The 13105-nt window shown below is 43.7% G+C and overlaps 1 protein-coding gene across 1 annotated transcript in view; it reads right to left on the bottom strand.

Moving 5' to 3' along the window:
* Positions 1-1780: 1780 nt before the first annotated feature.
* The window catches only part of LOC142391351 (fibronectin type III domain-containing protein 5b-like), a 33316-nt gene continuing 21991 nt past the window's right edge, over positions 1781-13105 (bottom strand). Inside the window, exons 3-7 of the mRNA XM_075477117.1 lie at positions 7772-7873; positions 4752-4854; positions 2565-2654; positions 2313-2479; positions 1781-1891 (exon numbers count right to left, since the gene is read on the bottom strand). Coding sequence (XP_075333232.1) covers positions 1850-1891; positions 2313-2479; positions 2565-2654; positions 4752-4854; positions 7772-7873 — 504 coding nt within the window. The 3' untranslated portion in view covers positions 1781-1849. The remainder of the gene's footprint in view (positions 1892-2312; positions 2480-2564; positions 2655-4751; positions 4855-7771; positions 7874-13105) is intronic.

Here is a 13105-nt window from a genome sequence, read left to right as displayed (position 1 = left end):
ATACCGCATTTGCTATGCTCTGTGGCCTCTTCATCATCACAACGGATTCATGTGCGTGGGCAGCTCTCACAGGTATCTTTGTTTTTTGTTGCGGGGGGGGGCAAAGAGACAAAAAAAAGAGGAAAAGGCAAAATTCTTAGTGTTTCTTTAAGTGGGAAATGTATGAGAAAAACTATTCTGAGAATATGGGTTAGGTTTAAGACAAAAATCTAACGTAAAACGTCTTTGTATGACGGGAAGATTGATTTTTTTTTTCCTTTTTATGTTGAAGTTAATTACAGGGAAAAAAAGAATAAAGGGAATGAATGTCCTCGAATGGAAATAAACTGATCAGGTTGATTAGAGTTTGAATACCTGCTGAGAGACTGTGTTGAGGCAGCACATCACTTCACTCCGCAGGTCGGATCAAACTACAGACACGAGGAGGCACAACTACATGGTCAGTAACTCGGCTCCATCATCACCTCCATGAATCGTGAACTAAAGCAAAGTCTGGGATCCAAAGGCAGGAAGATCCACCCCTGAAAAAAACTGTTTTCTTCATCGCAGAACACACATTTCTAGAGACAGTTGTACGATGTACGAGTTTGACTAAAATAAATAAAAAACAGCTACTAGAAATAAGCCAACACAGGGCTCATCATCAGATCAGGGTTAGAACAGCAGATACGTAAGTCTGAGTGGGATCATTTCTTCACATTTTAAACCTTAAAAGTTTTTTTTTTTTTGCCTCAATACTTACGAGTGGTCAGCTGATAAAAGCTGGTGCAAAATTCCGGGAAAACTTCTCAGTGTCTTGGCAGTTGTTGGAATCGCTGCCTGCAGATCATAACGTTTTGCTGGCATTTAAATATGGCGAGGATCGGTGGTCCTTTTACGGGGTTTTCTCTCGTCTTGTAAACGCCATTTTGGGATAAGACTGCCGGATTTTTGTCAGATACAGCCGATCAGCGGCAGGATGCGTCGACAGCAGCAACAGTGCACGCAGTGACGTGTGAGAGCACGGGCAAATCCACAGAGTACGCGTTCTGTCGAACCTCAAGTGACACTTTCGATGTTTGGGCAGTTTTAGGCTCCGTTCTGAGGAGCTCTCAGCCTAACTGCCGGTCAGAACTCATAAGTACTTTTCTTAAAAGTTCTTAAAAAATGTAAAGCAAGAGCACAGCTTACCGATGAAAGTTTGACTTGGTTTAATTAAAGCAGTTTTGAATTTTTTTACAGTGAACATTCCCCACCGTCGCCTCATACATTCAAATATTTGTCTGATCTACACCTCAAGTCCGTTGCGAACACTTTCGCGTTATGTACATGTCGGCGTGTTTCACGATGTCAGCGCTGAACATCTAATTATTGATCGTGAGAGCTGAGCAGACGCGAGGGCACCACACAGAAACAGTCTTCAAAAGAGGAAGGAATGAAGATGTGCGACCGTTGGCTGGTGAGCAGAAAAGAATCAGCAACACGAGCCTTCTGAAGGTGAATGAACTGGAACCTGACAGGACCCACATGCTGGAAAATATTCACAGTTAGTCTTTGACCTCAGAGAAGAAAGCAGGAGGTTAGTTCGGTTGCAGTTCCAGCCGCTTCCATCATGTTAAAACACTGACGTCTTCCGCCACTAGAGGGCAGCGGTCATCCACCGACTCCACGCTCTCATGTGAATCTGAGTCACATTGTCACTTCTGACTTCTGTGCTTCTGACTTTGCTCATATTTTACAATAAATTAAGAGTCGTAGCAACAGCAGCAGGTCTTAAACCCCCCCCCCCCCCCCCCCCCCCCCCCCACTTGTCGAGATAATCCAGCTGATGCTCCACCTGAGCAGAATGTCTCCCAAACAGCTCCGGAGCTCAGACTCTGATGATACTGATGGAGGAGGAGGCTCGGTGCAGCTGGAAAACAAAAAGATGGAGCGAGCGTGAGCAAAATTGTCATTCTTATGAGGCCTCTGACAGATTTATCAGTAAAGCACGAGACTACATTTAAAGCTCTGAGCTAAGCGCTCCCTGCTGGAGTCTGCGGAAAGTTAGACCATTTCTCGTGAAGCTATCTGCTTGGCCAACTCGGGGCACTGCAGTCCGGTCACTTGTTACTTCCCCAGACATAGCTGCTTGTATTTGAACCAAGGCACAGCATCACTTCCTTGTTTCCAGCCTGCTTGTTTAAATTTAGACGGGATGGCAGCAGCTGCAGTTGCTAGGAGATCTCTGATGCAACTACAAAAGGCTCCTCGGAGGACACAAAACATTTCTGGCAGCCAGCAATGGTCATGCATTATAGAAGGAGAGAAGAAGACGGGTGGGGTTTACTCACCCTGCTGCTGTGCACGGCTCCGTTGTGGTAGACCGGCGAGCTGCCGGCCGAGGCGTTGTAGTAGGAGGGGGTGGATCGGACCAGCGGCCTCTTGGCCTTGTCCTTGGCCCCGCTGGAGTCGTTGTCTTTGATGATGTCATACTGCCGGCAGAAGAGGGCGATGACGGCTGGTGGCGCAGAGAGCAGACGTTAAACACGTTGACGAAGGACCCTCAGACGTGCACACACACACACACAGTCACGCAGGCTGACCTGCCCACAGCAGCAGCACGGTGGTGATGATGAGCAGCTCTCCGGTCTGCAGGTGAGGAGTCATGCCCAGACCCTCCATCGCTGGCTCATCTGTTGGCAAACACAGAGTCAGTGCTGTCTAACTTCTAAACTAATGTTCTCATCAGATGTGTACGTGGGACATTTGGAAACATTAACATGTTATTAAAGGGATAGTTCGCCTCTTTTGACATGAAGCTGTATGACATCCCATATTAGCAATATCATTTATGAACATTGACTTACCCCCTGCTGCGTCCTGTGAGCCGAGTTCCAGCCTCGTTTTGGCGTTGACCAAAGTAGTCCGGCTAGTTGGCTGGGGCCCCAAAAATAAAGCGTTTTGCTTCTCAAAACAATATGCGTTCAAAAGAGTGATACATTTCCATCACAAAATTGTTCACCAAAAAAAGTCAGACCTCATAATCGCTTGGCGCTATTTCTCTCTTCCTTCATATCACTACGGGCTGTGTAAACTGTGCAGACCGAAGTGCAGACTGAGCAGTCCCCTGCTTCCGAGCAGTAAACACCGTATCAGGTGCGGCTATCGGCAGGTGGCTGAACGCATTGATATGAAGGGAGAGAAAATAGCGCCAAGCGAAGTGAGGTCTGACTTTTTTTGGTGAACGATTTTGTGACGCAAATGTACGAGGCTGGAACTCGGCTCACAGGACGCAGCAGGAGGTAAGTCAATGTTCATAAATGATATCGCTAATATGGGATGTCATACAGCTTCATGTCAAAAGAGGCGAACTATCCCTTTAACACAGAAAGCTGGTGATATTTTTCATACAATCTACAAATCCCATTTTAAAAAAAGCTCGAATAACTTGGAATAAAAAGGTGCATTTAACAGGGATTACTTTCAGTGGCGGATTGATGCTCTGGGTACAGAATGGTGTGCTGTCCTGGTGTGCCCTGTGCTTTTGGGACAGCCCTACATTATTACAGCTACACAAAGACTTCTAAATTAACCACAGCAGAACTTCTCACACACTCACTTCCTAAGAGCCCTCTTTCAAGTGGAAGCCCGGCCTGTTTGTGCAGTGTCAGAGTATGACCCGTCGAAAAGCTCTGCAATGTCCACGGAGGGGAAAATGGATCGATTTTCTTTCAGAGAGCGAAACACACGCAACCAACCACCCGTGCAGACGACCCGCCACCTGAAGAAAAGAGGGGAAAACTGTCCACAGACAGTTTCAGAACGTTACCTGTGATGAGGTTTCAGCTGGACCAGGACAAAGTCACCAGGATGCAAATGTGGGGCCCGGCGAGCCGAAGAGAGAAAACACACGACTTCCACGCTGAGATAACGAGGCCTTTTCCAAACTATTTGGAGTCCGTCGCTCTACAGCGAGAACGATTATTAACGAGCGGAAAACAGTCATGACAGTTGTTAAACCTCCCAAGAGTGGATGACCCGACAAGTTCACTCCGAGGCCAGACCGAGCAAACTGTCAAGCACGGAGGCGGAGGGCTGATGGTTTGGGCTCGTTTTGCAGCCAGAGGACGCCTTGCAGTCCACCATGGCCTTCCTCTACCATCTGTCCCACACCTAAAGCTTGGCTGAAACTGGGCCATCAACAGGACGATGATCCCAAACACAGCAGCAAATTTACAGCAGAATGCCCGAAAAAGACAAGAACCGAGGTGCTGCAGTGGTCCAGACCTCACCCTGCTGGATCGTGGGATGGACTTCTTCACACTCTGCTTCTGCATTCATTTATTCATTAAATTTATTATTGGTTTAAAAAATGACATCCGACGTCGTGTTTAACTCGTTTTCAGACCTGCTAAGGAATGTGAATCTTATAATCGAACGAGGGTGCACTTTCCCTTTTATCTGTGATTATTTTAGTGGGAAACACCTTTTTTGCACTCTTTTAAACAGTTCCTTTACTCACATTGAACGTGACTCAGTTGCCAAAAAAAGAAACTGCACAAACAAAGAATAATGTACCGTTAGCATCATCTAATTGTTGTTCAGTTTTTCTACTTATTTACAATATGACATAATCATGGGTTAATGGAGTTCTGTAGTCATTTCCTATTTTCACTGTTATTTTTGAAGTTTTTACCTTTCATTAAAAGGTATAAATGTCCCATTTTTGTTTTATTGAAAAAGCCTGAAGGTGTCTCTTCCTGCTTCTGAGCGCCTCTGCGTATACTTACGGTGGTCCAGGACTCCGGCTGGATAATGGTCCGTCCTCTCCAGAGTCCTGAAGTGGACGGCGCGGCTGGGCTGGCTGTCACCGTGCGGCCCGACGGACTGCACCTGCGCCCCAAAAAACGTTAAAAAAAAAAAAAGAAAACTGTTAGAGAGAAGACTGAACCCCTTTTAGGTTTCATTCCCGCAGAAAACAGCATTGTGTAATGTAAGAAACCGGCTCGTGACTGGATGCTTTGGCAGAAAGAGGCTACACAGAAACAGTAAAATGATCTGCTGGTGAACTTCTCTCGTCTAACAGCTGCGGTTCTGGTTTATGGCTTAACTTATCTCAGAGGAGACACTGTGTTCGAAACCGCATACTACATACTGCAAATTAGCCGGCCTGAAGCTGATTTCGCTTAAGCTCTAAACTCTGTAAACTTTAGAAACATTTGAAACATTTTCAGGCGAGAAAGTAGTCGTTTAGATCCCCAACGTGTTGAAAACCTGACAAAATACCGGCTATTTACAATTTTGTTCTGACGAATTCAGGGCTACTAAAGCTAGCCGTAGTGAGCAACGCACTTTCGGTTATTTTCACAAAATAAAATACCCGTTGCTTTTTTATCATAGGGAAAGCCATTACGATACAATTGGTGCTTTTGTTTTGAAAACAGGAAGTGAACCTACCCTCGTTGTAGCTAGCTTGAAACTGCCGTTTTGACAGGAAATGACGATCAGCGATGTCAAGTTACGTTGCATCTTGGGTAGTTTGAGTATGAGTAGTAACCTCATGATGCACACTCAACATTTGGGCGAATCTAGTATGCATCCGGGAACTTCTCGCTTACTCAAACTCGCTTACTAACTCAAAAAGTTAGTATGAGTAGTAGGAGTAGTAGGAGAAGTATGCGGTTTCAAACACAGCCCTTGAGTTCAGCTTAAACACTCTGATCTGTCCACTCATCCCCGATAAAAAAAACAAACTCCACAGGGACACTCTCCTCATTTACCCTCTGGCTCTTTGGAGGGAGATCAGAGTTCGTACCCCCTCTCCCCTCCTCCTCCTCCCCCTCCGCCCGAACCTGGCGAGGCTTCAGCGCTTTGCTCAATGACACTTCTGCAGAATGTCGGCCTGCTGACGGGCACATTTAACCTGCAGAGTCCTGCAGCTGAAGGACAATCCGTGTGGCTCGATTTAGCCATAACAGACGAAGAAGTTTAATGATAAAGGAGCCGCAGCTTGACTGAAACTATTAGGAGTAATAATAACGAACAGAGAAGAGTCACAGTTCAGGTTAATTTCATACTTGGAGTTTAATTTGAGTTAGTTCAGAAAGTGAAAGTCACTCTATCAGCTCATAAAACTTCTCACATTGAGACTTTTTAGCCAATTTCTCTGCTGTTCCTCAGCCGCCTGCATTACAATCATCTGCTGAGGAGCATGGTGAAACTAATAACTAATAATAAGTAATCAGTAGCTGAAGTTATTCAGTGACATCCATCATATTGTGTTATAACTGATAAAACCATCAGACAGAGAGCAACAAACTCTTACGCCACGCACAGCTCAGGGCTCTAAACCTGAGATGCAGCGCCCAAAGGTGATAATGGGATACGCAAAGTTACGTTTTTTGCAGTTACTTCCAACACAGCTGCACCCAGAATCTAAATTTTCTTCAGGTTTTAGCCTTTGAAATAACTTGTTTTCTCAGTTTAAAAATGTTTTTGTCAACACGTCGAGATTTTGTTGGCGCCGCGGCTGCAAAAAGTTCAAAGAAGATGTAAAACACTCGAAATTCCTCCGAGGTGAAGCTCATACACAACAAAAACAAACCCAGAGAAATGATCCAAAGAAAAAGGATTACAAAACAGAGACTAGATTGATCCAACGAATGAGCTTCTTTCTTTTTTTTAACGGCACAACTCGACTCAGCTTTCATTAAAAAACAAGTGCTGCCCAGAGCAAAAACAACACATGAAAGGACAAAATCTTTGAAGAAAACCAAATGCAAAAGATTGAAATAAAAATCAACAATTATAAAAGCAATTTACAAAATGATTAAATATCAACATAAAAAGGCAATAAATGCAGGAATTTAAAAAGGCAGCATTTAAAACACACAGATAAAAAAATATACAACATATTAAATATATAAACAATAAAAGAAGAAGAGAAAAAAGCTCTTTTAAAAGACAAATTTGAAGCTTATTGACTGCAAACCGGCAGGTACAGCCTCTGCCTCTAGAACCAGCTATAGAAAAAATAACTAGTGGTCGTATTAATATAAATGAGGATTTGCCTAGGATTTTTATGGTAGAATATAAAAGAGGCTTTACTTTATAGTAACTACCTGAAAGTAACAGATGAGAGGGATCTGTCTGGGTAGTTTTAACTGCTTGGTGAATAAGCTCCTAACAGGAATGAAGCTGAACCAGGATGATGCTGACTGAGTCCCGATGTCCTGTATTACAGTGGAAGGAAAGGGTTGACTAAAGTGGGTGTGGCTTACAAGTTCAACCTCCAAACTGATCTCCGTCGGTTTATATTATGAAGAATATTGAAAGCCAATCAACATCTACGGTGTATCCACACAATTAGCCATTCCAATGCTGCTAAATTATCGCTGAATTAAGTCAGTCCAGTGATGTATCCACGGTGAGATCAATCCTCCTAGCTGTAATAAGAATGATATGTACAGCATTTCCCAACCCACCAATTATTCAATCCAGGTGTGTTATTAAACATAAATTAAATCAGTTACAAGGACTTAATGAGCAGGTTTAGCTGTTAATAATGTGGACTTCTGTTTGTTTACAAGTGAAGCACGACTCTTATTCACAAAACTACCAATTTTATAAGACAAATGCGGCTCTTCGAGCTATTAGCAGCATCGCGGCAACAAAGAAGTATTGATCTTGTTTTGTGATTTAGTGTCCTCCAGATGAATGCACCACAGAACACAGAACGACTTGAAGACAAGTTTTATGACTTGCAAACCAACACGGACTTGATGCACTGAGTTAAGCGTGTGCGTTTCACCTGGACGCTGTAGTGCGTGTCCTCGTCCAGGTCCCACAGCACGCACCAGTGGCTGGACGTGTTCACCTCTCGGATGGAGCGCTGCATCAGGCCGTCCTGCCTCTGGGGACGGGATAGCAAGAGGAAACAAAGTTAAACACCATACGCGAGTAAGTTAAGAGGAGAATACCGAGTTTTAAAGAGCTGCTTCAACCTGATATATATTCAGCTCCAACCTCTCCACGGAGGGAAATGAGGCCTGCAGGCTGAGGAACACTGGCAATCATTACAGAGAGGAGAGAAAAACGCACATTTACCGGCGGTGATACCCAGCCCACAAAATGCAGCAGAATCAATAAACAAGAGTCACTCTCGGAGTCGAAAGCAGGAGCAAAGTCACCAAAAAGCTTTTTTTTTTTTTTATCTGATATATTAACAGATTCGCCAACATAGGCATCAAAAAATGAAGCTGCAACATCGCTATGTGAGATGAATGACAACCAGTATTCACACTCTTTCAGCTCTGACTGCTCAATGACCGGCTTTTTTACTTTTCCCGTCCTCATTACTGGACTCCGGTGTTTATCTTTTCAACTAAATCCACAACAGACAGATCAGTAAAAGCTCATTATTTGTTTTCACACACTGCCTGCAAGCAGCCAACATCTCGTCTCCCGTAACAGTTCTTCCATGTTTTTACTGCCTCGTGGGGGAATCAAGAGAATTTAGACTTTACCTGCTGGGGTGGAGTAATGACCGGAGCTGTAAAACCCACAGTTTGGTCATCAAAGAAATATACTGCCTGGCAGAGCGTTGCTCTTCAGGTGAGGAGTTCAAACAGTGCGTGTCCACATTGAAGTTTTAAGTTGTGTCTGAATGTGGTGGACGACAATTCTATAGCACTTCACGCTTTATTCTATAATAACACAACTAATCTCAGAATTGCAAAAGTACAATGACACTAAAATGCTTGAGAGGCATATATGCAGGATTGTTGTAGAAAAATTAGGCTTTCTGTACAAAATAGCCTACCAGCTATGTAGGTTGTTCTGCTGCCTTAAAAACTTATTCATATTTTTTTCTAAATAGCCCAAGACCATTTTGACTGGAAACGTATCGATATTGTCACTATTGCTAAAGCGACCTGGTGAGCGTCACATGACTGGCTGCACCGCCGGTGTATTCCTGCCCTTAATATCACCAGTCTAGTTTATAAATGCTGTTTCAAGTATCAGTCAGTGTTTGTGAACACGCTCAGTGTTTGGAAACCGGCGCTTCCAAACACTGAGCAGCATTTCTTAAAGTCGCTACAAATTGATATTATTCACGCTGTTTTGAGTGGGTTCTATAAACGTCAGCTTGTGATATCAAAACACCTGACGTTGTTTATAAATGTGCAAACGCTGTTTATAAATCCAGCTGCAAAATGCAACTGTGAATGCTGCTCTGTGGCACATTGGACAGCGTTCACAAATGATGTTAGCTGATAATGAGACTGGGAACTGGGTTTTGCTGCTGCTGTGTAAATTGCACGCCCAAGGACACTTCCACTTGTGTATGGGGAAACCTTCGAGACTGAACCGCTAACCTTCCGACTAGCTTAGCTTTACCAAGATCAGGTGAAATCTGGTATGCTCAAGGTAGTTTGGACATAAGTTGTGCATATTTTTCAGATTTTGTTTCATAGCCTGTGAACTCAAAATATCCATCCTGTTCTGATCCATTTGTGTGGGACGTCCATTCAGACTAATGTTTCAAATCATCTTCATCCCCATCAGTCTTTCTTACGTCTGGAACTAACATGAGAGGTATGCTGTTTCATTACAAAGTCCGGCGCACTGAAGATATCCACTGATATGAGGTTCTTTCCACATTAATTAGATCATCAGAATCATAAAGTGAGCTTCATCAATAAACTTCAAGACAGCTACAGTTACAGCAGAGAAAATACAGTTAGCTTACATAGCGCTCGGACAAAATAAAACGTCTTTTTTTATGTGACATTGAAATAAACAAGTTACGAACAGCTTGGGTAAGCGCACAGTTAATCTCCACAATCTGTTTCTTCCAGCTTCCCCGCCTGTAAATATCTGTCTGTGAGGTACTAAAAGCTGAGCAACAGTTAACAAATGGAGGGCTGGCAGGAAGCTCGAAGCTCTCCAGATGTCCGAGTCCAGAGTGGTGTCCTCTGCTCCCCCTGGCAGCGCTGGAGGCCACGGGTCAAGCGAGGGACGTTTTTCTTGTCCCACAGTGGCGAGACGCCGCCGCGTACGGAACGCACCCACAGGAGTTAAAAAAGGTTATAAATCAGAAACAGTGACTCAGCTGGGATTCTGAAAGAATGTCAGATATAAGAGTAAAAAGAAAAAAATACAAATGAATGTAATTAAAAAAAAAAAACGCTGATGGAGGCAGCTGACAAGGCAGCAGCAGCTAATTCTGTAATGAGATAATAGTCTTCACAGAAGCTTTATCGTTTATTAAAGTTCAACTTATAATTATGATGAAAATTATGTAATGGCTGTTACACTGAATTTCAAATAATACATAGACACACAACTTGGCAAAGAACGTATTTTAAATTGCATCTGAAGGCACTTTGTTACAATTAGCCTGTCACAAAGATACATTATTTGTTCCAATTTCTTTTTGCTGCGTCTACAAAAAAATGCCAAAGATAATCAAGTTTGACATAAAACAGTATCTCATCATAGTGTGCAGTGGGTCCAGGAGCTGAGATATGCATCTGGACCTTCAGCTGATCCATCTACTGTTCACTGAAGCCTCATCAGAAATGGGCTCCATGGAAGGGTGGCTGTCAAGCAGCCATTCTTAAGGAAGGGAAACAGGGAGAAAAGGCTGAGCTATACCAAATGACACAAGAAGTGGATTGAAAATCAGTGGCAACAGGTCTGATGGAGGGATAAATCCTCCCCAGAGCCTCAAAATTACTGAAGCAGTGTGGGATCATCCTGGCAGAGAACGGGGATGTCCTTCAAGGAGCCTGGAGATCCTATTCCTGAGAAGAATAAAGGTGCTCATACTAAATAATGACTTTGAAGCTCGTTAAATTTATACAAATTGTTATTTTTTGTCTCACAAGCTGCATTTCCATTTGCATCATTCAATAAACTACTGCACCTATTCCCCGTTTTCGTGGCACTACACAAAGAAATAAACCAAACTGAACATCTAAATAAGGCTCCCTCCCACCCACGTGACTAACTGGGCACATTCGCTGTGGTTTGATTTTTGCGGTTCGGCAGGTGCATACAGTTAGAGGTCGTACTCTCTGTAAAAATGTGACCTCGGAGTCGACGAGTGAACAAGTTGAACAACTATTTTTAGAGGAGCAGCAGATAAACAAACCTCTCCTCCATTGTTGTCGCAGACTGACATCCTTTGTGGAGTAGCAGCTTCAGAAACCCCCACAACAAGGCCTCCAGCACTGGTTTACTTGGTAAACATCTACCATCCGATTGTTTGGGGTGTGTGATCGGGATCACAGGGAGTCTTGGAGACACATTTTCAAACTAGGTTACTTCCTATGCGTGTTTAGAGGTGATGTGAATTCGACACAACTTCAGATGACTGATACAACGGTTTGTCAGGGTGCTTTCACTCGTCTGGCTTCTCTGTCACAGACACAAGGCTCGGCTTGCTACTGTGTCGGAAGTAATGCCACAAAGCAGCCTAAGTGTGGGTTCTAATGAGAGAAACAGGACCAACCCGTCGCATGTTTTAAAGCAAAATTGGCTTCCGAAAGTACAAAAGGGGGCTTGGTTGGCATCTACCTGCCCCCAAATTTAATATTTGTCTAAGGTTTTTACATAAGTGCTCTTTGAGGTTATGGCAGGAGATGTTTTACATCACCTTCTGGTGTTTTCTTGAAAATGAAAAAAGGTTGATGGATTCAAACGTGAGGCGACTTAAAGAGACAAGAGATGTCCGGCTTTGCCAAAGCTTCGGTTGCTCCTCCTGTAGAGATGAGCCAAATCATTTTCACTAATGGAGACGGCTCCCACTCGGGGCTCAGCGAATGTCTGGTTCTCCCTTTGCCAAAACTGATTAAAATGAGCCGAGCTGAGTGAGCAGCCAGGGTAACAGGAGATGTGAGACAAAGAAAATGTGGTAACATCCCAGCAGCAGAATCAATGTGAGAGCTCTTCTACTGAAGGCAGCAGTTCTGCAGAAAGACTGAAAATTAAAGCCCTTTAGACCCTTTAGAAACACAACCAAGTCGAGCTCGTGGGGAAAAGGCCAAGAAGGACACCACTATTGAAACAAACGCATGAAACAAATGTTAGCAAAAACCTTCAGAGATGAGCTACAGTCATTATGGAACAATACTGTAAGGACAGAGGAAGTAGAGCTGGTTGGGAACGTGAGGCATCAACTCATTTAAAGGCACCAAAAGGAAGTCTATAAGGAAAAGAACAGCCTTCCTATTGAATAACACGGTAGGGGCAATGTCATGCTGTGGGACTGCTCTGCTGCCTCAGTTACAGTACAGATGTGAACATATCAAAAGAATGATTAAATGAGAAGAATACAAAGATATAATCAAGAGTTACACCTCTTGGATCATTTTAGGATGTGGAGCGACCCACTCGGCTTCTTAGGGCTGGACTCTTCCGAGATCTGTAGTACTGAATGTCCCTTGGACCATGTTATTATGGTATGGCACAGCATACAAGTAAATAGCCTGAGAGCTCAGACCAAACTTATAAACAAACATAAATAAACAGCTGTTTATTTTTCTAACGTAGGTTCTGTGTTGACAAATGACAAAACTACATCTCTAACTTTTGACAATCAAAGAACGCCCATAAGAAGTCAGATTTCTTTCTCAGCCATGAAACAAAGAGTGATTTAAGTCTATCCTGTAAATCTGAATGACTCACAGAATGTGGCACTTTCAGATAAATGGGGCCCAAACCAAAATGCAGAGGTTGCGTTTTTGTGTTGGCAATGACTTCAGACAATCAAATATAGGCTCTGCCAGAAAACAGTGATTTTCCCATTATATGTCCCCTTTATATGAAGGCTTTTGGTCTTTCAGTGGGACATCGACCCAAGGCAAATGTTTCCTTTGTCTGGGCTGAAAAAGAAAGACTGGACTAATTTAAGCGGGAATCAATAGCCCCTTTCACACTGCGACCCGCTACCTTAGCGGGTCCAAATTGCACCTTCGACCCGCGTCGAGCAATGTGAACGCTTGGCGTGTCAGGGTGACCCGTGTCGCCTGAAGCCGAGTTCAGGGGGCGTTGCCTAGTGACAGAGCGTCACACGAAACACATAAAATGCTGGGCGTGTACAATGACGTAGGCACAAGCCATGCGTCGGAGGTAGGGT

This window comes from Odontesthes bonariensis, chromosome 11 (genome assembly GCF_027942865.1).
Source record: "Odontesthes bonariensis isolate fOdoBon6 chromosome 11, fOdoBon6.hap1, whole genome shotgun sequence".
NCBI classification, from domain to species: Eukaryota; Metazoa; Chordata; class Actinopteri; order Atheriniformes; family Atherinopsidae; genus Odontesthes; species Odontesthes bonariensis.
This window is presented reverse-complemented; position numbering and strand designations above follow the sequence as displayed.